Source organism: Bufo bufo, chromosome 1, assembly GCF_905171765.1.
Source record: "Bufo bufo chromosome 1, aBufBuf1.1, whole genome shotgun sequence".
Taxonomy (NCBI): domain Eukaryota; kingdom Metazoa; phylum Chordata; class Amphibia; order Anura; family Bufonidae; genus Bufo; species Bufo bufo.
In genome coordinates, this window is record NC_053389.1 from 549,419,119 (window position 1) to 549,440,090 (window position 20,972).

The window sequence follows — 20,972 nt, forward strand, 5'->3', positions numbered from 1 at the left end:
ACCTATGTGAACTGAAAAGTAAAAAAGTTAGGGTTCTGAGAAGGGCAGGATAAAAAAGGAAAGTTGCCTAGTCCTGAAAGGGTTACAGTGCAAACATTTGGTAGTTTTACTGTGTAGTGAATACTTGGTTGTTCCTATCTAGAGCTGCAGTACACAAAATGCTTTTACTGTATTTCTATATTAAACAGCTCAGTGGGAGGAAATGGTGTTCTATGCAAATTCTGCAACTTCTCAGCTGTCCACATCCACAGTGACATTGCTTTGGTCACACAAAAATGGAACTGGCAAATTATTTTTTACGTGGATGGACATGGATTGTTAATAATTTCAATATATATTGCTTGCTTTAGTTATCATATTCCTGTACCTTTTGGTATAAAAATGAGTTAGGCGTACATAGCTTGCCTACAAAGTAACCTTGAACACACAGGAACGAAAGAATCATCTAAACAAATTGTACTATTAACACCTAGCAGCTCAAACCAAAGGCCCCATTTCTTCTTGGGAAGACCCTCAGAAGGTCAAGCATTGCAAAGAACATATTTTCATATCAATGTCTCTAGATTATACTGCCCAATGAACTTTATGAGAATGAAACAAAGGTAAGTAAAATAAGTTATATATACTTTCATATATCATCTTCTGAATATATCTTAGTTTATTTAGCTCAGTGCATGATGTTTGTACTAGGTCAGATGTGCTTTAGTGCAGTATCAGTTTTTCTTTTAGTATATAAGGTTATTGCACCAAGTATTCATTTCTGATTGCAGTGGCCAATACCATCTACACGTTTCTGTGATCTTGATCCAGTTTGCTGACATTGGCCACAGCATAGACCACGTTAACATAGAACAGATTTCCCATAGGCAAATCTGCCATGACTTGAGAAATCCAGTTGAAACTGCCACAGATTGGCCAGTCAATTCACATACAGTTGCAATGCTATGGAGCAAATATGCAGCTTTTTCACTGTGGAATCTGTGGGCATTCTGCAACATTTTTCTAAGTGTGCCACAGATATAAAATCAGTCACATGATTACTGGCAAGATGCACGCGGGTTCTGTTAGGTTTCAGGAACAAAATATGTGCCTAAACCTTGACAGAATGGTCAGCAATATGGCCTGAGAATGTTGTGGTAGATTACCACTGACGGCCATCTCTGCAGTACCAAAGCTGTTAGAGCTCTCCTTCTATTCTCGAATTCAGCGGTGGTCCAATATCACCCACCTCAATGATTTATATGGCATATCACAAGCCTTTTTATTGGATTTCTCAGACCTGCAGCAACTTGAATCTTTCACTGGTGCAAGGTGATTTAGGGCTCTTTCACACAAGCGAGTTTTCCTTCCGCATTTGATGCACGTAGCGAACAGATGGCATCCAAACTGAATTCTGACCCATGCATCGTGTTTCAATGATCATCTCTGTGTTCAGGAAAAAAATCGAAGCATGTTCTATATTATTTTTCACATAGCTCTGTCGCTATTGAAGTGAAAGTGTGAAAAACAGAAGGCATCTGGACGCAATGCGTTTTTCATTGATGGCTACTAGGAACTGTAGATTAAGTTTTCAGTTAATTTTTTTTACGCACGTGAAAACCACATGCATGTAATCAGGATGAAAAAAAGCGCAATCACAGAAAAAACTGAACATGTTTGCAAATCAGTTTTTTCCTGACACAATCTGCATCGCTCGTATGAAAGAGGCCTTAAAGGCAGTCATTCATATTGGTGTCACATTCAATAATGCTAAGCTAAAACTAGTACAAAAGCAGTAGTACCGACCATTACAGAACACAAAGCCAATGTGGAACAGACTTGCATCCTTTGTAGAATACGATAGTGCACAGTGATCTAACACATAGTATGCATTTGTAAATTAACCCTTAGGGAGCAATCTATACAATTTTAAATTACAAAATATATATATTTTTACACTACACAAATCTTTATATTTACACAAAAAAAATAAAAAAAAAATTCTCCATAATGCAGATCTAGATTTGGTTTACCTACATCTAATATAAAAACAACTGCGCTGTAACAAACCACATACTTGGGACATGTACACAAACGTATTTTATTTCCGTGTCTGCCCGTTTTTTTTTTTTTGCTGACCATATGCGGAACCATTCCTTTCAATGTATCCGCAAAAAACTGGAAGTTTCTGCATATGCATTCCATTTCCGTATGTCTGTTCCGCAAAAAAAAAAAAAAAAAATAGAACGTCCTATTATTGTCCGCATTACGGACAAGAATAGTACTGTCCTATTAGGGGCCAGCTGTTCAGTTCCACAAAATACGGAAATGCACACAGACGTCATCCATGTTTTTTTACGGATCGCAAAATACATACGGTCGTGTGCATGAGCCCTTATCAGTAACAGCGCAGATCCCTAGTAAGTGTAACAGGCACGCAATATACACAGCTCTCAGCCTCCACACGAATACATTCCCATTTTCAAAGCAGTTACACAAACATGAAAGTTTGTTTTGGTGAGAAGAGTCACAGTCACACGGTTTTAAGGCTTTTTTTCATTTTTGTTTCTCAAAATTAGCAATTTTTGCTTTTTAGTTAAGAGTTTACCTTGGAATCCATTTCTACCAATAAAAAGGTCACCTCATAACCTGCAATGTAGTAAAATAATATACCTAGGTATTGAGGCTGTCATGTAAGGCTAACAACTGCTGGAAACAGAACAAACAGCACATGCTTACAGCAAGACTTAAATGCGGGCATTTGTTGATGTTGAAGGTTGTAGAGGAATCTGATCTTCCACCCAAATTAGCAGGTAGTGCCATACACATGTAAGACTCTCCTCCAATTTATGTTGGGGGAAAGAAGGATCAGGCACAATGAATTTTAACACCCGATCCTTTTCTTCTCCTAGAAGATAAGCAGAGGTGTCTGGCAGTGGCTTTCTACGCTCTCCCCCATCGAAAACACAAAAAACACTCAGCTGAAAGTGTATGTGTATTGGGGAGTCGGGAGACACAGCAGTGGGCGAGGGCTGCCAACAGCCATTGAAGGTGTAAAGGCACCTTACAGGGAACCTGTCACCGGGATTTTGGGTATAGAGCTGAGGACATGGGTTGCTAGATGACCGCTAGCACATCCGCAATACCCAGTCCCCATAGCTCTGTGTGCTTTTATTGTGTAAAAAAAACAATTTGATACATATGCAAATTAACCTGAGATGAGTCCTGTATAGGACTCATCTCAGATTAATTTGCATATGTATCAAATTGTTTTTTTTACACAATAAAAGCACACAGAGCTATGGGGACTGGGTAATGCGGATGTGCTAGCGGCCATCTAGCAACCCATGTCCTCAGCTCTATACACAAAATCCCGGTGACAGGTTCCCTTTAAGTCATACAGTAGACATTTATAGAGCACATCTGACAGCGCAGCTTAGCATCTCCCAGTTCATCCTGTATTGAACATGTACAGTTGTGTTCAAAATAATAGCAGTGTGTTTAAAAAGGGAATAAAGCTCAAAATCCTACTGATAGCTTCTATTTCCATACGCACAAATGCATTGGAAACACTACACATTCTATTCCAAATCAAAACACGAAGAAAAATATCAAATTTGTGTTGTTCCTCTAAGAAAATTGAAGAAAAGTGAATATTAGACTGTTTCAAAAAAATAGCAGTGTTTGTATTCTTCTTTACAAACTCAAATATTCACTATATAAACTGAAAAATGTTTGAAGATTTTGCTTTCCTTTGAATCACTTAAAGAGGACCTTTCAGCAGTTTAAAAACTAAAAACTAACTATATCAGTGGGCAGAGCGGCGCCCATGGGTCCCCCTGCACTTACTAGTATGTCTGGGCGCCGCTCCGTTCGCCCGGTATAGGCTCCGGTGTGTGCAGCTCCCTCTTTTGTACGGGGCAGAGTTTTTGTATTAGGGTTGCCCCTTGCTGCAGCGCTGGCCAATCGTAGCGCACAGCTCATAGCCTGGGACTCCCAGGCTATGAGCTGTGCGCTACAATTGCCCAGCGCTGCAGCAAGGGGCAACCCTAATACAAAAACTCTGCCCCGTACAAAAGAGGGAGCTGCACACACCGGAGCCTATACCGGGCGAACGGAGCGGCGCCCAGACATACTAGTAAGTGCAGGGGGACCCATGGGCGCCGCTCTGCCCACTGATATAGTTAGTTTTTTAACTACTGAAAGGTCCTCTTTAACTAATTTAGTTGTATAACCACTGTTTCTGAGAACTGCTGTACATCTGTGTTGCATGGAGTCAACCAACTTCTGGCACCTGTGAACAGGTATTCCAGCCCAGGATGATTAGACTACGTTCTTTTCTATTTCTTGGTTTTGCCTCAAAAACAGCATTTTTGAGGTCACCCGACAAGTTTTCTATTGGATTAAGGTACCGGGGATTGGGCTGTCCACTCCATAACGTCAATCTTGTTGGTCTGGAACCAAGATGTTGCACGTTTACAGTGATTGATCAGGTAAGTGATGTCTGACTGCTATTATTTTAAACACAACTGTAGTTACCATTAGCTTCTAGCTACCCATTTCATGTGTAAGCCTGGGCCCAGCAGTGAGTACTGTTTGGAAATGGTGTTTCACCAAAATGATTAGGTTTGGGGTAGCAATAAAATAAAATACATGTTTTCAAGTGTTAATAAAATATACTTTTAGGTGATCAGTGTTGTGAACCTTTCATATGCCCTATTAGAGAATTCTGAGTTAAGAGGGGGTCCCCTGTTAACAATCCTCAGCTCTTGCCCAGAGTGGAGATAGGATGTGTCCTGTATTACTTAGGCAGCACATTGATTTGAATAGGAAGTTCTCCTGTGGACCGTGGTGGCACTACAGGGAAAATGATACCCCTTTTCTATGCCGCTCATTGATGTCATATTTGTCTATTATTGTGTAGGTACTATAGGAGTATGTTCCATATTATCTGTTTTTTGAGGGGGGTTAGGGGAGTATCATGGTGCACACACCCATGTAAAAAGATTTGTGTACATTGTGTGTTTAAGTGATTTTATATTCTGTATTGTGTTTTCTATAGAGGTATATTTGTCTGTTTATTGCACTGGTTCATACATTCTGGCTTGATTTGTGATCAGCATATTGTCAAAGCACCGTTCTGACCAGTAGGAATTGTCCAAAGCAGACAGCCCCTTTAAAGAGTAACTAAACTTTTCATTTTTTATTATTTTCTTAAATGTCCCTAATGCCCTAATAATTTTTATGTATTTTATTTATTGATTTTGTATTTTTACCAAAGATATTCCCCCCCCTAAAGCGCAGATTTCCTGCACACTTTAAATTCACTATTTTCCACATCGCTGACTTCTCAGCAGGGTATGGAGTACGAACTGTGCACTGTATCAATGAGTACAGGCAGGAGCACACATTGCTGCTCCTACCTGTGTTCCCCCCAGAGGTTTACTAAATGCTGGCATAGCACATGGGAACCCTGTAACCATGTACTATGCCAGGATTAGCTGAGCAAAGCAGGCTCCTGCCTGTGCCTGTTTGCTAAGCTAAGAGCTTAGCGAAGCAGGCACAGGCAGGAGCCCGCTCTACTCGGCTAATCCTGGCATAGTACATGGTTACAGGGTTCCCATGTGCTATGCCAGCATTTAGTAAACCTCTGGGGGCACAGACAGGAATAGGAATGTGTGCTCCTGCCCGTACTCCCTGCACTGCGGCCCCATTCATAAACTGTGGACTCCGTACACCGCTGAGAAGTCAGTGATGTGGAGAATAGTGAATTTAAAGCGCGCAGGAAATCTGTGCTTTAGGGGGGAATATCTCTAGTAAAAATAAATTAGAAAAAGTATTATTACGGACATTTAAAAAAAACAAAATCATTAAAAGTTTACTTACTCTTTAAAGAAACCCTCAAGTTCAGGGAAAAAAAAACAACAACTTAACATTAACTGGGGATACAGGGTGATCTCTTTTCTTCTTGTCCCAGGCTCCTGTTTTGTCACCCAAGATGGCAGCACTGCTTCTCAGGCTACCTGATGCATACTGTGTATCAGTAGTCCAAGAATTTTCGTGCTCTTACAGCTCTGCTCTGCCCACATAATCAGGAAGTGTCTTCGACTATCAAATGCACAGTATGCATCATGTAGCCTGAGAAGCAGTGCAGCCATCTTGGATGGTAGAAGAGAAGCCCCTAATCGGTGGATCCACAGATGAAAAATAGGTCATCAGAAGTGTTCTGTTTGTTCCCCAGTTAATGTGAATTTTTTTTCTTAAACCAGAGGGACGCTTTAATGTATCTCCTGAATTACTGCATAGGTAAAATTGAGAATAATCTAGAAAATTATTTCTGATTGGCTTATGAACATTTCATCATAAATTTGCAATTGAAAACTTGATCCACCAATGGCCTCTATCCTTACAGAAATCAATATCCTGTTTATAATTATTAATTTAATACAAGATTGCATCACTTATGTATAGGGTAAGTAAACAGAAGTATATTTTTTTTTAATGCACTCGCTCGCTGCTTAACTCCACAGTATGAAGCTAAACCGTAAGCAAACTCCCACCGCAGCCTCAAGTAGAGTCTGTCCACCCACCACGCCAAGAAAGGACATGTCCCTTATTGGCACAGTGGCAGCTTTAAACCGCCGACCCGCAAACTGTAGTGCTGACTCCCCCTGTAAATGGCAGGAGGCTGACACCATGCGGCTGAAGCTGGAATTTTTACGTGAGAAAATTCAAACGCCAAATTCCTCCATGTGAACTGGCCCTAAATGTGTTGAGTCACAGCATGGATAAGGCAAGTTTTCTGAACTACCCTCTATACAGTAACAGTCACGTGTCTAATGATATAATTCCAGCCTCCTTGTAGATTCTTGTGGCACCTACAGAGTTAAAGTGATCATGTGCTCTGAGACATACAACACTGATTCAAAAAAACCAAGGTATCTATAACAGCTTGAAGACTAGAATACAAGATAAGACTTTTATATAATATTCTAATGTTTTTCTACTTGGTTAAGAATAGGATAACTATAAAAGCCCACACTAATTAAAGTAGCACTTGCACAAAAAAATATATTCTCCCCCTGTTAAAAAGGTACATAGTCTAATCTGTAGTCAAGGTAATCTTCGGATCAGTGACTGTATTTGCGAGTTAACCACTTCCTTCTGATCCTCAGCTGTGTCATGTGACCAGCACTCTGATCTCCAACTGACACAGGACAGGAAGTCTGTTACTTCTCTATTCTTTCCTATGAGACTAACATTGAGGCTCTCATAGGAATACATAGAGAAACTGACTCCCTGTCCACACATAAGATGCCATGTTATTTGGAGAGCCAGATTGTTGGTCACATGACAGAGCTGAGAATCAGAAGGGAGGTTATAATTCACAAATACAGTCACTGGTAAGAAGATTACATCATGTACCTTTCTAACAGGTCAGAAAAAAATAAATAAATTGCGGGCGTGCTTCTTTAAGAAAACACTTATGAGATGACATTTTACAAGCTTCTGTTCACAGCATAGCATGCTGCTCTAATTTATCTATTAAATAGATGCCATAAACCATTATAAGGTAACAGAATCAGTCAGGATGTTAACCAAATTGACCTGAAGAAATCCAGCCAGTATAAACAGATGCCATGATGCTAGTGTGAACGGAGGCTTAGGTAATACCATTAATAAAAACAATTATCCTGTCTAGAAAACAACGAGGGGAAACTTGACATCCAGCAGTAATTAAGCACCTCATCTCAGATAATTCAATATCTGATTCCTTCATACTGGTCCCAGCTACTGTTTTATCTAAAGGCAGCTCTTGTGGATAAAAGGTATTTATGCCATTTAGAGGTTTGAGTGGGGTACCAAGAGGCACAGTACGGAATCGTAAAAACGGGTCATATGCTTTATAACTATAAAGCAAGAAAAAGGCTATTTCCACACCTAACTTGAAAGCCTATGCACTGATTAAAGCATTTACAATAAATTCTCCAGACTCAGATTACCTAATCTCTCACAATTATTCAATGTATGTTTCATTGCGCATAAGCCTAAAGAGGATAGGCTGAGAGCACTGTAACAAACTAAGGGAGGTTCTATGTATGTGTAGGAAAATGCAGGGTTTTGTTCTATCTCAATTCTGCATGTGTGGATCGAAATCAGAGGCAACATCTGAAAAGAGTTATTGCACCATTCTCCTTTGGTGAAAGGAAAGATCAGATCTGGCTTGGTGTCTCTGAGCTGAGGACCTGCTCTTCAGAAGAGGCAAGAGCCAATGAGGATGCTAGAAATCTGCAGTGGATCACAGCATCATGAATACTGTGGAACAGGATATCTCTTCTTATAGACTTGTCAAAGAAATTCAGCTTGCTCAAGTCTTGTACAACCAGTCCTGTGACAGAAGCATAAATGCATAAGTATATTTTCAAGTTACAGAACACCACAACATGTTCATGTTTTGTACACTTTATGCACATAAATCTAAGGCTACTTTCACACTGATGTTTTGGTTTCCGTTTGTGAGATCCGTTCAGGGCTCTCACAAGCGGTCCAAAACGGATCAGTTTTTCCCCAATGCATTCTGAATGGAAAAGGATCAACTCAGTTTGCCTCCGTTCCGTCTCCATTCTGCTTTGGAGGCGGACACTTCTTGCAGCGTTTTGGTGTCCGTCTGACGAAACTGAGCCAAACGGATCCGTTCTGACACACAATGTAAGTCAATGGGGACGGATCCGTTTTCTATGACACAATCTGGCACAATAGAAAACGGATCTGTCATCCATTGACTTTCAATGGTGTTCAAGACGGATCTGTCGTGGCTATGTTAAAGATAATACAAACGGATCCGTTCTGAACGGATGCAGACAGTTGTATTATCTGAACGGATCCGTCTGTGCAGATCTTTGACTGATCCGGACCAAAAGTGAGTGTGAAAGTAGCATAACCTGCATTTGAGATGGACACAACCAAAATGTGATCGTATTTGTCACTGTACCAAATTCTTGTACAATGAATCTTTAAGCAGTAATCTTGTTAGCAGTACTCTACTGTATAACTGTTAGTATAAGTGCAGCCACATAATTGCTATCAACCAAACAAAAGCTTAGCAAGCAAGTGCATAGAAACTGTCCTATATCACTGCAGCCACATCAGAGGCAAATCTGAGTGCTCCATGACTTACCATTACAACCAGATAAGAGGATGTCAACACCAATTTCCTTGTATTCTTTGATTAGCTGTAGAAATGAATACAATATTAAGTAGCAAGCTAGGATCACGACGATCGGAATTGCAGCATGAAAAACATTTCAATAAAAAAAAAAAATTGTATTTTGCTTCTTTGTAAGTTTTTACTTAAAGGGAACCTGTCACCTAGAGTTTAGGTATACAGCTGAGAACATGGGCTGCTAAATGGCCCCTAGCACATCCGCAATACCCAGTTCCCATAGCTCTGTGTGCTTTTATTATGTAAAAAAACAGATTTGATACATATGCAAATTAACCTGAGATGAGTCCTGTACGTGAGATGAGTCAGGGACAGGACTCCGCTCAGGTTAATTTGCATATGTATCAAATCGTGTTTTTTTTTTTTTTTACACAATAAAAGCACACAGAGCTATGGGGACTGGATATTGCGGATGTGCTAGTGGCCATCTAGCAATTCATGTCCTCAGCTCTATACACAAAATCCTGGCGACAGGTTCCCTTTAAAGGAGTTGCCCACTTTCTGGCTACTGTCGATGAATGTGTATGTAATATGACTATATGGCACCTACTTATATTAGCTCTGTTGATATTCTGCACTATTTTCTATATTTCATAAGGTATGCCCCCTTGTTGCCAAGTCTTTTGTGCTGTCCACCCAGAGGTCCTGTCTAGTGTTGAGCACTGTCCACAAAGAGGTCATGTCCACAAGATGGCCGCTGATGGAAGGTCATGTGACCAGACACATAACTCTCTCCCCTGCATTCAAACACACTGCACCTGTACTAAACTCTGAACAGTGCAGACAGCAGTTGCAGTGTATCTGAATGGAGGAGACTGTGTGATTTTCCTGGTCACATGACCCTCTATCAGCCGCCATTTTATGGACAGGACTAGTGTTGAGCGAACTTCTGTTTTAAGTTCGGCGTCTAAAGTTCGGCTTCCGGTTAGCGGAGAATCCCGATATGGATTCTGATCCATATCGGGAATCAATAATGGCCGATTATTGATTCCACTACCACGGACCACAACGGAATTCGGAATCCATATCGGGATTCTCCGCTAACCGGAAGGCGAACTTTAGACGCCGAACTTAAAACAGAAGTTCGCTCAACACTAGTCCTGTCCATAAAATGGCGGCTGATAGAGGGTCATGTGACCAGGAAAATCACACAGTCTCCTCCATTCAGATACACTGCAACTGCTGTCTGCACTGTTCAGAGTTTAGTACAGGTGCAGTGTGTTTGAATGCAGGGGAGAGAGTCATGTGTCTGGTTACATGACCTTCCATCAGCGGCCATCTTGTGGACATGACCTCTGTGGAAAGCACAGAAGGTCTGCCAAAGAAGGAGACATGGCTGATGAAATACAGAAAATGGTGCAGACTATGTTAGTAAGTGCCATAAAGTGATCTGATGCGTACTGGTCAACAGTAGTCAAAAAGTGGCCAACCCCTTAAGTGGAGCCTGAACCTATATATTATGTAAAAAGTAGTAAGAACAGCAGCTTAGACAGAAATGCCTGTTTACTCAGGTTTCATCTAGACTATTGTCAACTTACAGATTTTAGCGTTTTCACTCCGACAGAATCTATAAAGTTGACAGGTGTGAAGTCCAGAATTACTGTATGGGTGTTGATGACTGGACTCATGAAATACTCTAACTCTTCAGAAGGTGAACTATGCAGATTTCTGTCCGCTGACCCATTTTTCACATTTCCTGAGTCTGTGGCTGAATCATCATTTATTAATTCATGTTTCACAGCCATCTCCACATCGTTAGTCTGAAAAATATAAAAAGGACATGAGCCCAAAAAAATCTAGCATGGTGAAATCCAGTGTCAAATGCTGGAGAGGAGAGATAAAGACTGGACATGCTAAATAGCAATGGCAATATGCAATGACATGCACATTTGACAGTCCAAACAAATGTGTTCAATTAAATAAAAATTCAGTGGTTCAGATATCTATTGAAATGGAGTAAAATGAACATGTACCCGTGTAACACCTTTAGGACTTAAATTCTGATTATATAATTGTATAGGGGCTGAAGCTCCATTTTTCTGATGCACAGCTCCAGTCACCACTGGGGCAGCAAGTAGCTGTTGTGAAGTTTACTGCAGTAAAATGCTCCCTCTAGTGGTGGCTTCAGCTACTGCCGGAGCTCCAAATGAGAAAAACAGTAATTAGACTTACCAGTAATTCTGTTTCCTTGAATCCACCATGACGGCTACACATGAGATTGACCCCTTGACCTCTATAGGAGGAGGAACACAGAGTTTAAAAGGCCACCACCCACTCTCACCCTCAGTTTACAAATTACCAAAGTGGGTGCAAACCTATATTATATATATATATATTTGTGGTTGTGGCTAAAAGTTGGACCCGGGCAGGCGTGCCCGTCTCAACATCTAACCGGCTGAGTTGTGCCTGGAGCCGGGTACGAGAGCAGCCTATAAGGGGGCAAAAAGGAAACCAAGGTAGTTAATGCAAGGACTTTATTGAATCACAATACCAGAGAATGAAAAGCTTGCGAAATTTCTAACTGTGGGTTTGGTATGTACCTGGTGAAGCATGACGAGCGCCAGCGTCCCACTCTCTGGATGACATGAGCGGGGACCCTGTGCTTGGAAGCTGCGGATGCGGCTCCGATACGGAAGGAATGGCCAGAGATTGAGCTAGGGTCGAAACCTAAGCCTGATGCAAGTGTACGGATGTGACATATGAACTGTGCAGAGGTGAGAGGGCTATTGAGATGAGGTAGCAGTGGGCTGTTAGGGGGAGCTTCATGGATGGCGTTCATGAGCTGCCTGAGGACTTGTACCGGGCACCAATTATTGCTAGGATTGGAAGAATTTCACCTCGACTGGGGGACCTGTCTGGCTTGTCCTAGTGGACAATAACCTGAGCGTATAGTGGCCCTGGCTCCACACTAGTTGCTCCTTTAACAGACCGCTGCGCCCTGCTGAGCTGCAAGTGAATTCACCTGGCCTAAGGAACCCGTAGAAGCCCAGGTACATGGCAGCTTTGATGACCAAGCTGGAGAAGGGCCCAAAAGGGTTGCCATCAAGGGCTGATGACATCCTCCAGGACATCTCGCCCGTGACCGCCTGTCTGCGGGAAGGGGGGTTGACCCTGCCTTTCTGGACCCCACGCAAGGTGGCCTTGACTGCATGCGATGAAAAAATGGAGCCCCCTCTCTGGTTACGGAGCATGGCGTGGTGTTGGACGCCCGCAAGGTACAACTTGATGGTGTTATGTGAGAGATGTAAGTGGTGATGACAATGGGCGATGAAGGCCATGATGTACGGGATGTCCGCTAGCTCGCCCTGCGGGTGGAGTCTGGAAAAATCCTGGTAGGTTATCAGGCCAGATCGGTAGTTCCTGGCCGTTTTTAGGGCGAGTGACTGCTGCACCAGCCCCTTGCTGAGGAGACGAGAGCACTTAGTCCATGGTCAGGGAACTGAATGCCGGGGTGGGACATCTGAGAGGATCGGCTTCGGGCATGACCTGGAAAAAAAGGGGGAAATTAAATCGGGACAATGCGTCTACAGCGATGTTTTGCTGGCCAGGAATGTGGCTGCAGTGCAAATGGAAATTGTGAGAAAGGGCAAGCCAGACCAGCCGGCGCAAAAGTGTCATTATTTTTTGGGACTTAGCCCTACCTTTGGTTAAGATGTCAACTAGGGCCTGATTGTCGGTGACTAACATCACCGGCGTGTTGGCCCACTGATGATCCCAGGCCTGAGCGGCTGCGACAATGGGGTACAATTCCAACAGGGAGGAGGTGCTGATTGATTCGGCATCCGCCAGGACGGACGTGGGCCAATGGTCAACCAGCCAATGGTGACCCTAAATAGCTGCATAGCTGCAGGAAGCGGCTGCATCCGAAAAGATAGTAGGGAAGGAGGGACGAAGAGGGAGATGCCATTCCACCGGGAGAGGAACAACTCCCACATGGCCAGGTCCGCCTTTGCGTGGCTGTCCAATCGGATGACGCTGTCCTGATCGGGACGCCGAGGGAAGAAGCTGGAGTAGCCTCGATACGAACATCCTGCCCTGGGGCATGATCTTAGAGGCGAAATTGAGCCGGCCCAGAAGAGATTGTAACTCAATTTTTTTTAAGGCACCCGGAGGAGGCAGCGTGGGCAATAACCTCTCGGCATTGGGCGAGCTTCTCTTCCGGGAGGCTGGCTTCCATTCTGACGGAATCTAGGATGATGCTCAGGAATGTGACCCTAGTGGTGGGACCTTCAGTTTTGGCCTGGGCGACCGGAACCTCTAGACTGACGAATATCTCAAGGAGGGTGGCGAGATTGCCTGATCTGTCCTGTGGGCCCTCAATGATCAGAAAGTCATCCAGGTAATGGATGACCGTCTGCAGTCCGCAGTGATAGACCAAGATCCAGTATAGCGCCTTTGCGAACTGGTCAAACAACCAAGGGCTGCTTTTAGAGCCTGTTGGCGAAGTAATATTGGCTGGCCCACTTAATGCCATAGTACTGCCACAACTGAGGTTGGATGGGGAGAAGCTTGAATGCATCCACGATGTCCGCCTTTGCCAACCAAGCGCGAAGATATAAACGTACCCGAATACAGAACACCGTAACACGGACTAGCAGGAAAATCGACCAGCCCGGATAGATGAAGAATCTGATTAACCGAGAAACATTGACCCGTTGGGATCGCTGAGGATGTCAGTGAGCACTTACCTGGACAGGACTAACTGGAACCTGGGAAAAGGCTAGAACCTGAAAGAAAAAGGGGGCAGGCGAAAACTTGAGTGCAGAACGAGGGATGACCCCAGACCTGTTGAGCCAGGCGAACTGGCCAGGATGGGGCGCACCCCCTGGAGTCAAATAAATGATCTGAGCGTATCAGATTGGTTATTGACAGAAGAAGGCCACCTGAGCGTACCAGGTGGTAGGAGGGAGAGATTGGAGCGTTGCAATGTGACGAGACAGAAGCTGCGCGTAGCAGCGGCCCACGGAGGGCGGAAGAAATTACATAACGGACCTGTGAGCCAGGTGGACAAAGAGCGTGGAAGAAACCTGAGGACCAGGCGGAAGAGTTGCCCCGTAGGCTGTGCTAGACCAGACAGCAGGACTGCCAGCTGGTGGAAAGGTGCGAGGAGACCCACGTACCAATTGAAGGTGAGTAGGGCAAGGAGGACCTGGGCGTACCAGGAACGAACTGTGCCCTGGGCGAACCAGGGGACGACAATGAGACAAAACAAGACAAGCGACCATGCCCCATGAACAATCAGGGGCCTAGGAAGTGGCTAAGGACACAAGGACAACAGTGAAAAGGCGTAGAAAGAGTGCTTAGGCGATCCCGGCAAGAGGGAGACGACCTGAGCATATCAGGGAGGTGGGTCATTTAAAAAAAAATATATATATATATTTTTTTTTTATAAATGCAACCCACACGAGCTGTAGAAAAGGAAGGTAGGACGATTTCCTGATCTCTATGGAAATTTGAGACCACTTTTGGAAGAAAACCCGGATCTAATCTCTTACTTTTCTGTCCGGAAAAATTGAAAAGTAGGGTTCTCGGCAGGAGAGGGCCTGAATTTCTCCAAGGCGTCTAGCTGATGTTATAGCTATTAAAAATGCTGCTTTGAATGAAAGGTGTTTAATTGAAATGTCTGATAAACGGAGACTTCATTAGTCCTCTCAAGACCAAGTTTAAATCCCACTGGGGAACCCTTGGGGTTAGAGATGGTCTTAGTTTGGAGGCAGCTCTTATAAATCTTTTTATCCATCTATGGTTCGCTAAGTCCATGTCATAGAAGGCCCCAAAGGCGGACATCTGGACCTTTAGCGTACTAGGTCTAAGGCCGACCCCCTCTGGAGAAAATCAAAAATTTTCTGGATACATGGGGGTGACCTATTCGGGGAGATTTCCCCTAGCCAACTACAGTATATTTTCCAGATTTTGAGATATATAGCCGAGGTGACTTTTTTTCCTGCTAGATTTCAATGTATTAACCACCTCTGGACCGCTGTACACAGATTCGCGTTCCGGAGGTGGCAGCGCTGCGCACAATCACGCATATACGCGTCATCTCGCGAGACGCGAGGTTTCGCTCCAAGCCGGCCCGCGCATGCGCATCGCGGGCCGGCAAAATTCAAAGAAGAAGTTCGTCACCAGCCTGCCAGCAACGATCATTGGCTGGCAGGCTGGCGATTTTTAAAAAATCCAATTAAAAGTCATATAACAGATCATATTAGTAAATATGATCTGTTATATGGCTTCTCTGCTCCTCTGCTGGTCCTTTTCGTCGGTTGGATCCAGCAGAGAAGCAGACTGAACTGTGAGTACACCAAACACTTCACTGTAGCCCCTGATCACCCCCCTGCACCCCAATTAACCCTTTGGTCACCCCTTTGATCGCCCCTGTCAATCACTAGTGAAAGGAAAAAAAGTGATCAGTGTAAACTGTCACTTTTTTTTTTTCACTGGTATTGGCTGTTAGGTTTTAGGGATAGTTTAGGCCCCTTGGTTAGGTAGTTAGCGTCAGTTAGCGCCCACCCCACCGCACCGCAGTCACTTTTATTTGCTGAATAGCGTATCGCTAATCAGCATTTGTACTTTTATAGTATCTGTAAGTGATCAAAACTGATCACGGTCAGATCTATAATAGTATTAGTGTCACTTTAGTTCGCCCTCCACCCAAAACGCAGTGTTTGCCCGATCAGGCCTGATCGGTCGCCCACACGTGCGTTCACCCACGCCCGCCCCACCGCAGTGACAAAAAATATATATTTTTTTGATCACTGCACATTCAATTGACACGCACTGCGGCGATAAAAAAATCAGTTTTGATATTTTTTATCAACCGCAGCGGCCTCCGGTACTTCGCTAGCCTCCCCTTTGTAAGACAGGCTTGCTTTTTTTCTTGGGTAGTCTCAGGGAATACCCCTAAATTTAGTAGTCCAAAATGTCAAACAGGGGGTATTCTTCTGAAGAGGCCTACAGGATTCTGACCCAGTCGGATGAGGAGTGGGAACCCTCATCTGATGAATCTAGCGGGTCAGAATATGAACCTGTAGAAAGCAGTGGCTCTCTGACCCAAAGTTCGGACGAGGAGGTTGAGGTCCCTGGCAGCACCAGGCGTACCCGGCCCCGTGTCGCTAGACCACAGGTTATGCAGGATCCGCTTCAAGAGCAGCAGAGTGGGGCTGTCGCTGCCGGATCACGTGGTGAGGCATACACCAGCAGCGCAGCCCTCCCTGGACCTAGTACCAGCACTGCCGTACAACATGGTGATGTGGCGAGCACCAGAAGGGCAGTTGAAGCTGGTACGGTGGCACGTGCACTAGTTACCCCGTCGCAGCCACCGCACAGACAGGCCCGTAGAGCCCCTAGAATCCCTGAGGTGCTGGCAAACCCTGATTGGCAGTCACCAACTTCAGCCGCACCTGTAGTTCCCCCTTTCACCGCCCAGTCTGGAGTTCGGTTTGAGACGGCTCAAATCGGTTCGGCCCTGGGATTTTTTGAGCTGTTCTTGACTGCGGAGCTCTTGGACTTAGTCGTGGCAGAGACCAACCAGTATGCCACACAATTTATATCCGCCAACCCGGGAAGCTTTTATGCCCAGCCTTTCCGGTGGAAACCAGTCCAAGTTTCCGAACTTAAAATTTTTTTGGGCCTTCTCCTCAACATGGGCCTGACAAAAAAGCATGAATTGCGGTCATATTGGTCAACGCACCCGATTCATCACATGCCCATGTTCTCTGCTGCTATGTCCAGGGCACGATTTGAGGCCATCCTCCGTTTCCTGCATTTTAGCGACAACACCACCTCCCGTCCCAGAGGCCACCCAGCTTTTGACCGGCTCCACAAAATTCGGCCCCTCATAGACCATTTCAACCAGAAATTTGCAGATTTGTATACCCCTGAGCAAAACATCTGCGTAGACGAGTCCCTAATACATTTTACCGGGCGCCTTGGCTTCAAACAGTACATCCCAAGCAAGCGTGCCCGGTATGGGGTCAAATTGTATAAGCTCTGTGAAAGGGCCACAGGCTATACCCACAAATTTCGGATCTATGAGGGAAAAGATCAGACCCTGGAGCCGGTCGGTTGCCCTGACTACCTGGGGAGCAGTGGGAAGACAGTCTGGGACTTGGTGTCACCCTTATTCGGCAAGGGGTACCATCTTTATGTGGACAATTTTTACACAAGTGTGGCCCTCTTTAGGCATTTGTTTCTAGAACGGATTTGCGCCTGTGGCACCGCGCGAACTAGTCGCGTGGGCTTCCCCCAACGGCTTGTAACCACCCGTCTTGCAAGGGGGGAGAGGGCTGCCTTGTGTAACGAAGAACTGCTCGCGGTGAAATGGAGAGACAAGCGTGACGTTTACATGCTCTCCTCCATTCACGCAGACACGACAATCCAAATTGAGCGAGCAACCCGTGTCATTGAAAAGCCCCTCTGTGTCCACGACTATAATGCGCTCATGGGAGGGGTGGACTTCAATGACCAGATGTTGTCTCCGTATTTAGTTTCCCGCAGAACCAGATGCTGGTATAAGAAGGTGTCTGTATATTTAATTCAATTGGCGCTGTACAATAGTTTTGTTCTCTACAGTAAGGCTGGGAGAACGGGATCCTTCCTCAAATTCCAGGAAGAGATCATCGAGAACCTCCTTTACCCAGGAGGTTCCGTGGCCCCATCCACCAGTGTAGTTAGCCGTCTACACGAGCGACATTTCCCCAGTGTCGTTCCTGGTACCTCAACCCAACCGTCACCCCGAAAAAGATGTCGTGTCTGTAGCAGGAGTGGAATAAGGCGTGACACCCGCTATTTCTGTCCTGACTACCCTGCCCTATCCTTCCTGGTACCTCAACCCAACCGTCACCCCGAAAAAGATGTCGTGTCTGTAGCAGGAGTGGAATAAGGCGTGACACCCGCTATTTCTGTCCTGACTGTCCTGACCACCCTGCCCTATGCTTTGGTGAGTGTTTCCGGAAGTACCACACACAGGTACACCTAGCATAGGGATTGCATCTCACAGGACAGGCACACAGGGCTATTAGGGCCCTTTTACTCTCAGCTGCTGCAAACCTCTCCTTTCACCTGGGATAAAGTGCATAACGTACTTCGCCACATCTTTGGGCGATTTGCGCTTTGCACATTGTCCCATGGGGAAGGAGAGGTTTGTTCTATAAAGGTAAAAAAAAACTAAACAAAAAAAAAATTACCGGTAAGTAAAAAAGTTAAAAAAGTTAAAAAAAGTTAATATGTTCTGTTCTAAAGTTAATAAAGTTATTGCTTTGCGGCCTGGTTTTTTCTTTTTTGTTTTGTTTTTTTTACCTTCCAGGTGGACCAACCGATCGACCAGCTGCAGCACTGATGTGCATTCGGACAGAAGCATTGCGCTGCTGTCAGATTACACGCAAGTCGGTGTATGCGGCGCTGTAAGACGAGATTTCTCCTCTGCAGTAAAAGATATGTTTGCCGAGGCATATGAGCTGAGGAGGTGGCGGTGTTCATATACTTTGGCAAACACTTTGTATATATATAAAAAAAAATCCCGGCAATGATTTATTCATCCACATCGATTGATGTGAATGGAGAAATCTGGTTTGCCAGGGCATACGAGCTGAAGTGGGTATGGATGTTGGGCGGAGCTCCTATGTCCTGGCAGACGCCTTTCCCCTCCTTTTTCTTTTTTTGGCAGAGATTTTTTCATCCACATTGATCGATGCGAATGAAGAAATCTGTGCCGTTCATTTTTTTCTTTCAGCCCAGAGGCTGAACGGAAAAAAAAAATCTCATTACCCGTATGCTCAATATAAGGAGAATAGCAGAAACTCCTAATGCTGGGCATACATGTAATGATTGCGGAGACCCTCAAATGCCAGGGCAGTACAAACACCCCACAAATAACACCATTTTGGAAAGAAGACACCCCAAGGTATTCGCTGAGGGGCATATTGAGTCCATGAAAGATTGAAATTTTTGTCCCAAGTTAGCGGAAAGGGAGACTTTGTGAGAACAAAATCAAAAAAATCAATTTCCGCTAACTTGTGCCAAAAATTTTTTTTTTCAATGAACTCGCCATGCCCCTCATTGAATACCTTGGGGTGTCTTCTTTCCAAAATGGGGTCACATGTGGGGTATTTATACTGCCCTGGCATTTTAGGGGCCCCAAAGCGTGAGAAGAAGTCTGGTATCCAAATGTCTAAAAATGCCCTCCTAAAAGGAATTTGGGCCCCTTTGCCCACCTAGGCTGCAAAAAAGTGTCACACATCTGGTATCTCCGTACTCAGGAGAAGTTGAGGAATGTGTTTTGGGGTGTCTTTTTACATATACCCATGCTGGGTGAGATAAATATCTTGGTCAAATGCCAACTTTGTATAAAAAAATGGGAAAAGTTGTCTTTTGCCAAGATATTTCTCTCACCCAGCATGGGTATATATAAAATGACACCCCAAAACATATTCCCCACCTTCTCCTGAGTACGGAGATACCAGATGTGTGACACTTTTTTGCAGCCTAGGTGGGCAAAGGGGCCCATATTCCAAAGAGCACCTTTCGGATTTCACAGGTCATTTTTTACAGAATTTGATTTCAAACTCCTTACCACACATTTGGGCCCCTAGAATGCCAGGGCAGTATAACTACCCCACAAGTGACCCCATTTTGGAAAGAAGAGACCCCAAGGTATTCGCTGATGGGCATAGTGAGTTCATAGAACTTTTTATTTTTTGTCACAAGTTAGTGGAATATGAGACTTTGTAAGAAAAAAAATAAAAAATAAAAAAAATCATCATTTTCCGCTAACTTGTGACAAAAAATAAAAAGTTCTATGAACTCACTATGCCCATCAGCGAATACCTTAGGGTGTCTACTTTCCGAAATGGGGTCATTTTTGGGGTGTTTGTACTGTCTGGGCATTGTAGAACCTCAGGAAACATGACAGGTGCTCAAAGTCAGAGCTGCTTCAAAAAGCGGAAATTCACATTTTTGTACCATAGTTTGTAAACGCTATAACTTTTACCCAAACAATTTTTTTTTTACCCAAACATTTTTTTTTTATCAAAGACATGTAGAACAATAAATTTAGAGCAAAATTTCTATATGGATCTCGTTTTTTTTGCAAAATTTTACAACTGAAAGTGAAAAATGTCATTTTTTTGCAAAAAAAATCGTTAAATTTCGATTAATAACAAAAAAAGTAAAAATGTCAGCAGCAATGAAATACCACCAAATGAAAGCTCTATTAGTGAGAAGAAAAGGAGGTAAAATTCATTTGGGTGGTAAGTTGCATGACCGAGCAATAAACGGTGAAAGTAGTGTAGGTCAGAAGTGTAAAAAGTGGCCTGGTCTTTCAGGGTGTTTAAGCACTGGGGGCTGAGGTGGTTAAAGGGCTTCTGTCACCCCCCAAACACCAATTTTCAGTTTTTGACTCAATATATTTGCTAATGCTTACAGATTCGATATATACCCCTCTTACCTCAGGCTGTGGTGTAATTTCAGTAAAAAATCGGACTTTAGTGATAAGTAAATTTCTTCACTACCAGCAAGTTGGGCGGACTTGCTGGTAGCCGCCGCATCCTCTGTCTGAAAAAACGCCCCCCTCCTCCACTTGAATTGACAGGGCCAGCGAGCGCTCTCATGCTCCAGCTGGCCCTGCCTGCAGCTCAAATCCCGCGCCTGCGCCGTACCGAGGACGACGCTCGCTTGGCTGCTCCTTCCTCAGTGTGCCTGCGCCGATGATGTCAGCCCTACACCCGGAAGAGACTGGGTGTAGGGCTGACATCATCGGCGCAGGCGCACTGAG

The 20,972-nt window shown here is 44.2% G+C and overlaps 1 protein-coding gene across 1 annotated transcript in view; it reads right to left on the reverse strand.

The window, feature by feature from the left end:
* Positions 1-7,887: 7,887 nt before the first annotated feature.
* The window catches only part of SLC26A5 (solute carrier family 26 member 5), a 113,702-nt gene continuing 100,617 nt past the window's right edge, over positions 7,888-20,972 (reverse strand). Inside the window, 3 exon segments of the mRNA XM_040412541.1 lie at positions 7,888-8,368; positions 9,158-9,212; positions 10,741-10,962. Of these exon segments, the coding sequence (XP_040268475.1) occupies positions 8,193-8,368; positions 9,158-9,212; positions 10,741-10,962 (453 nt within the window). The 3' untranslated portion in view covers positions 7,888-8,192.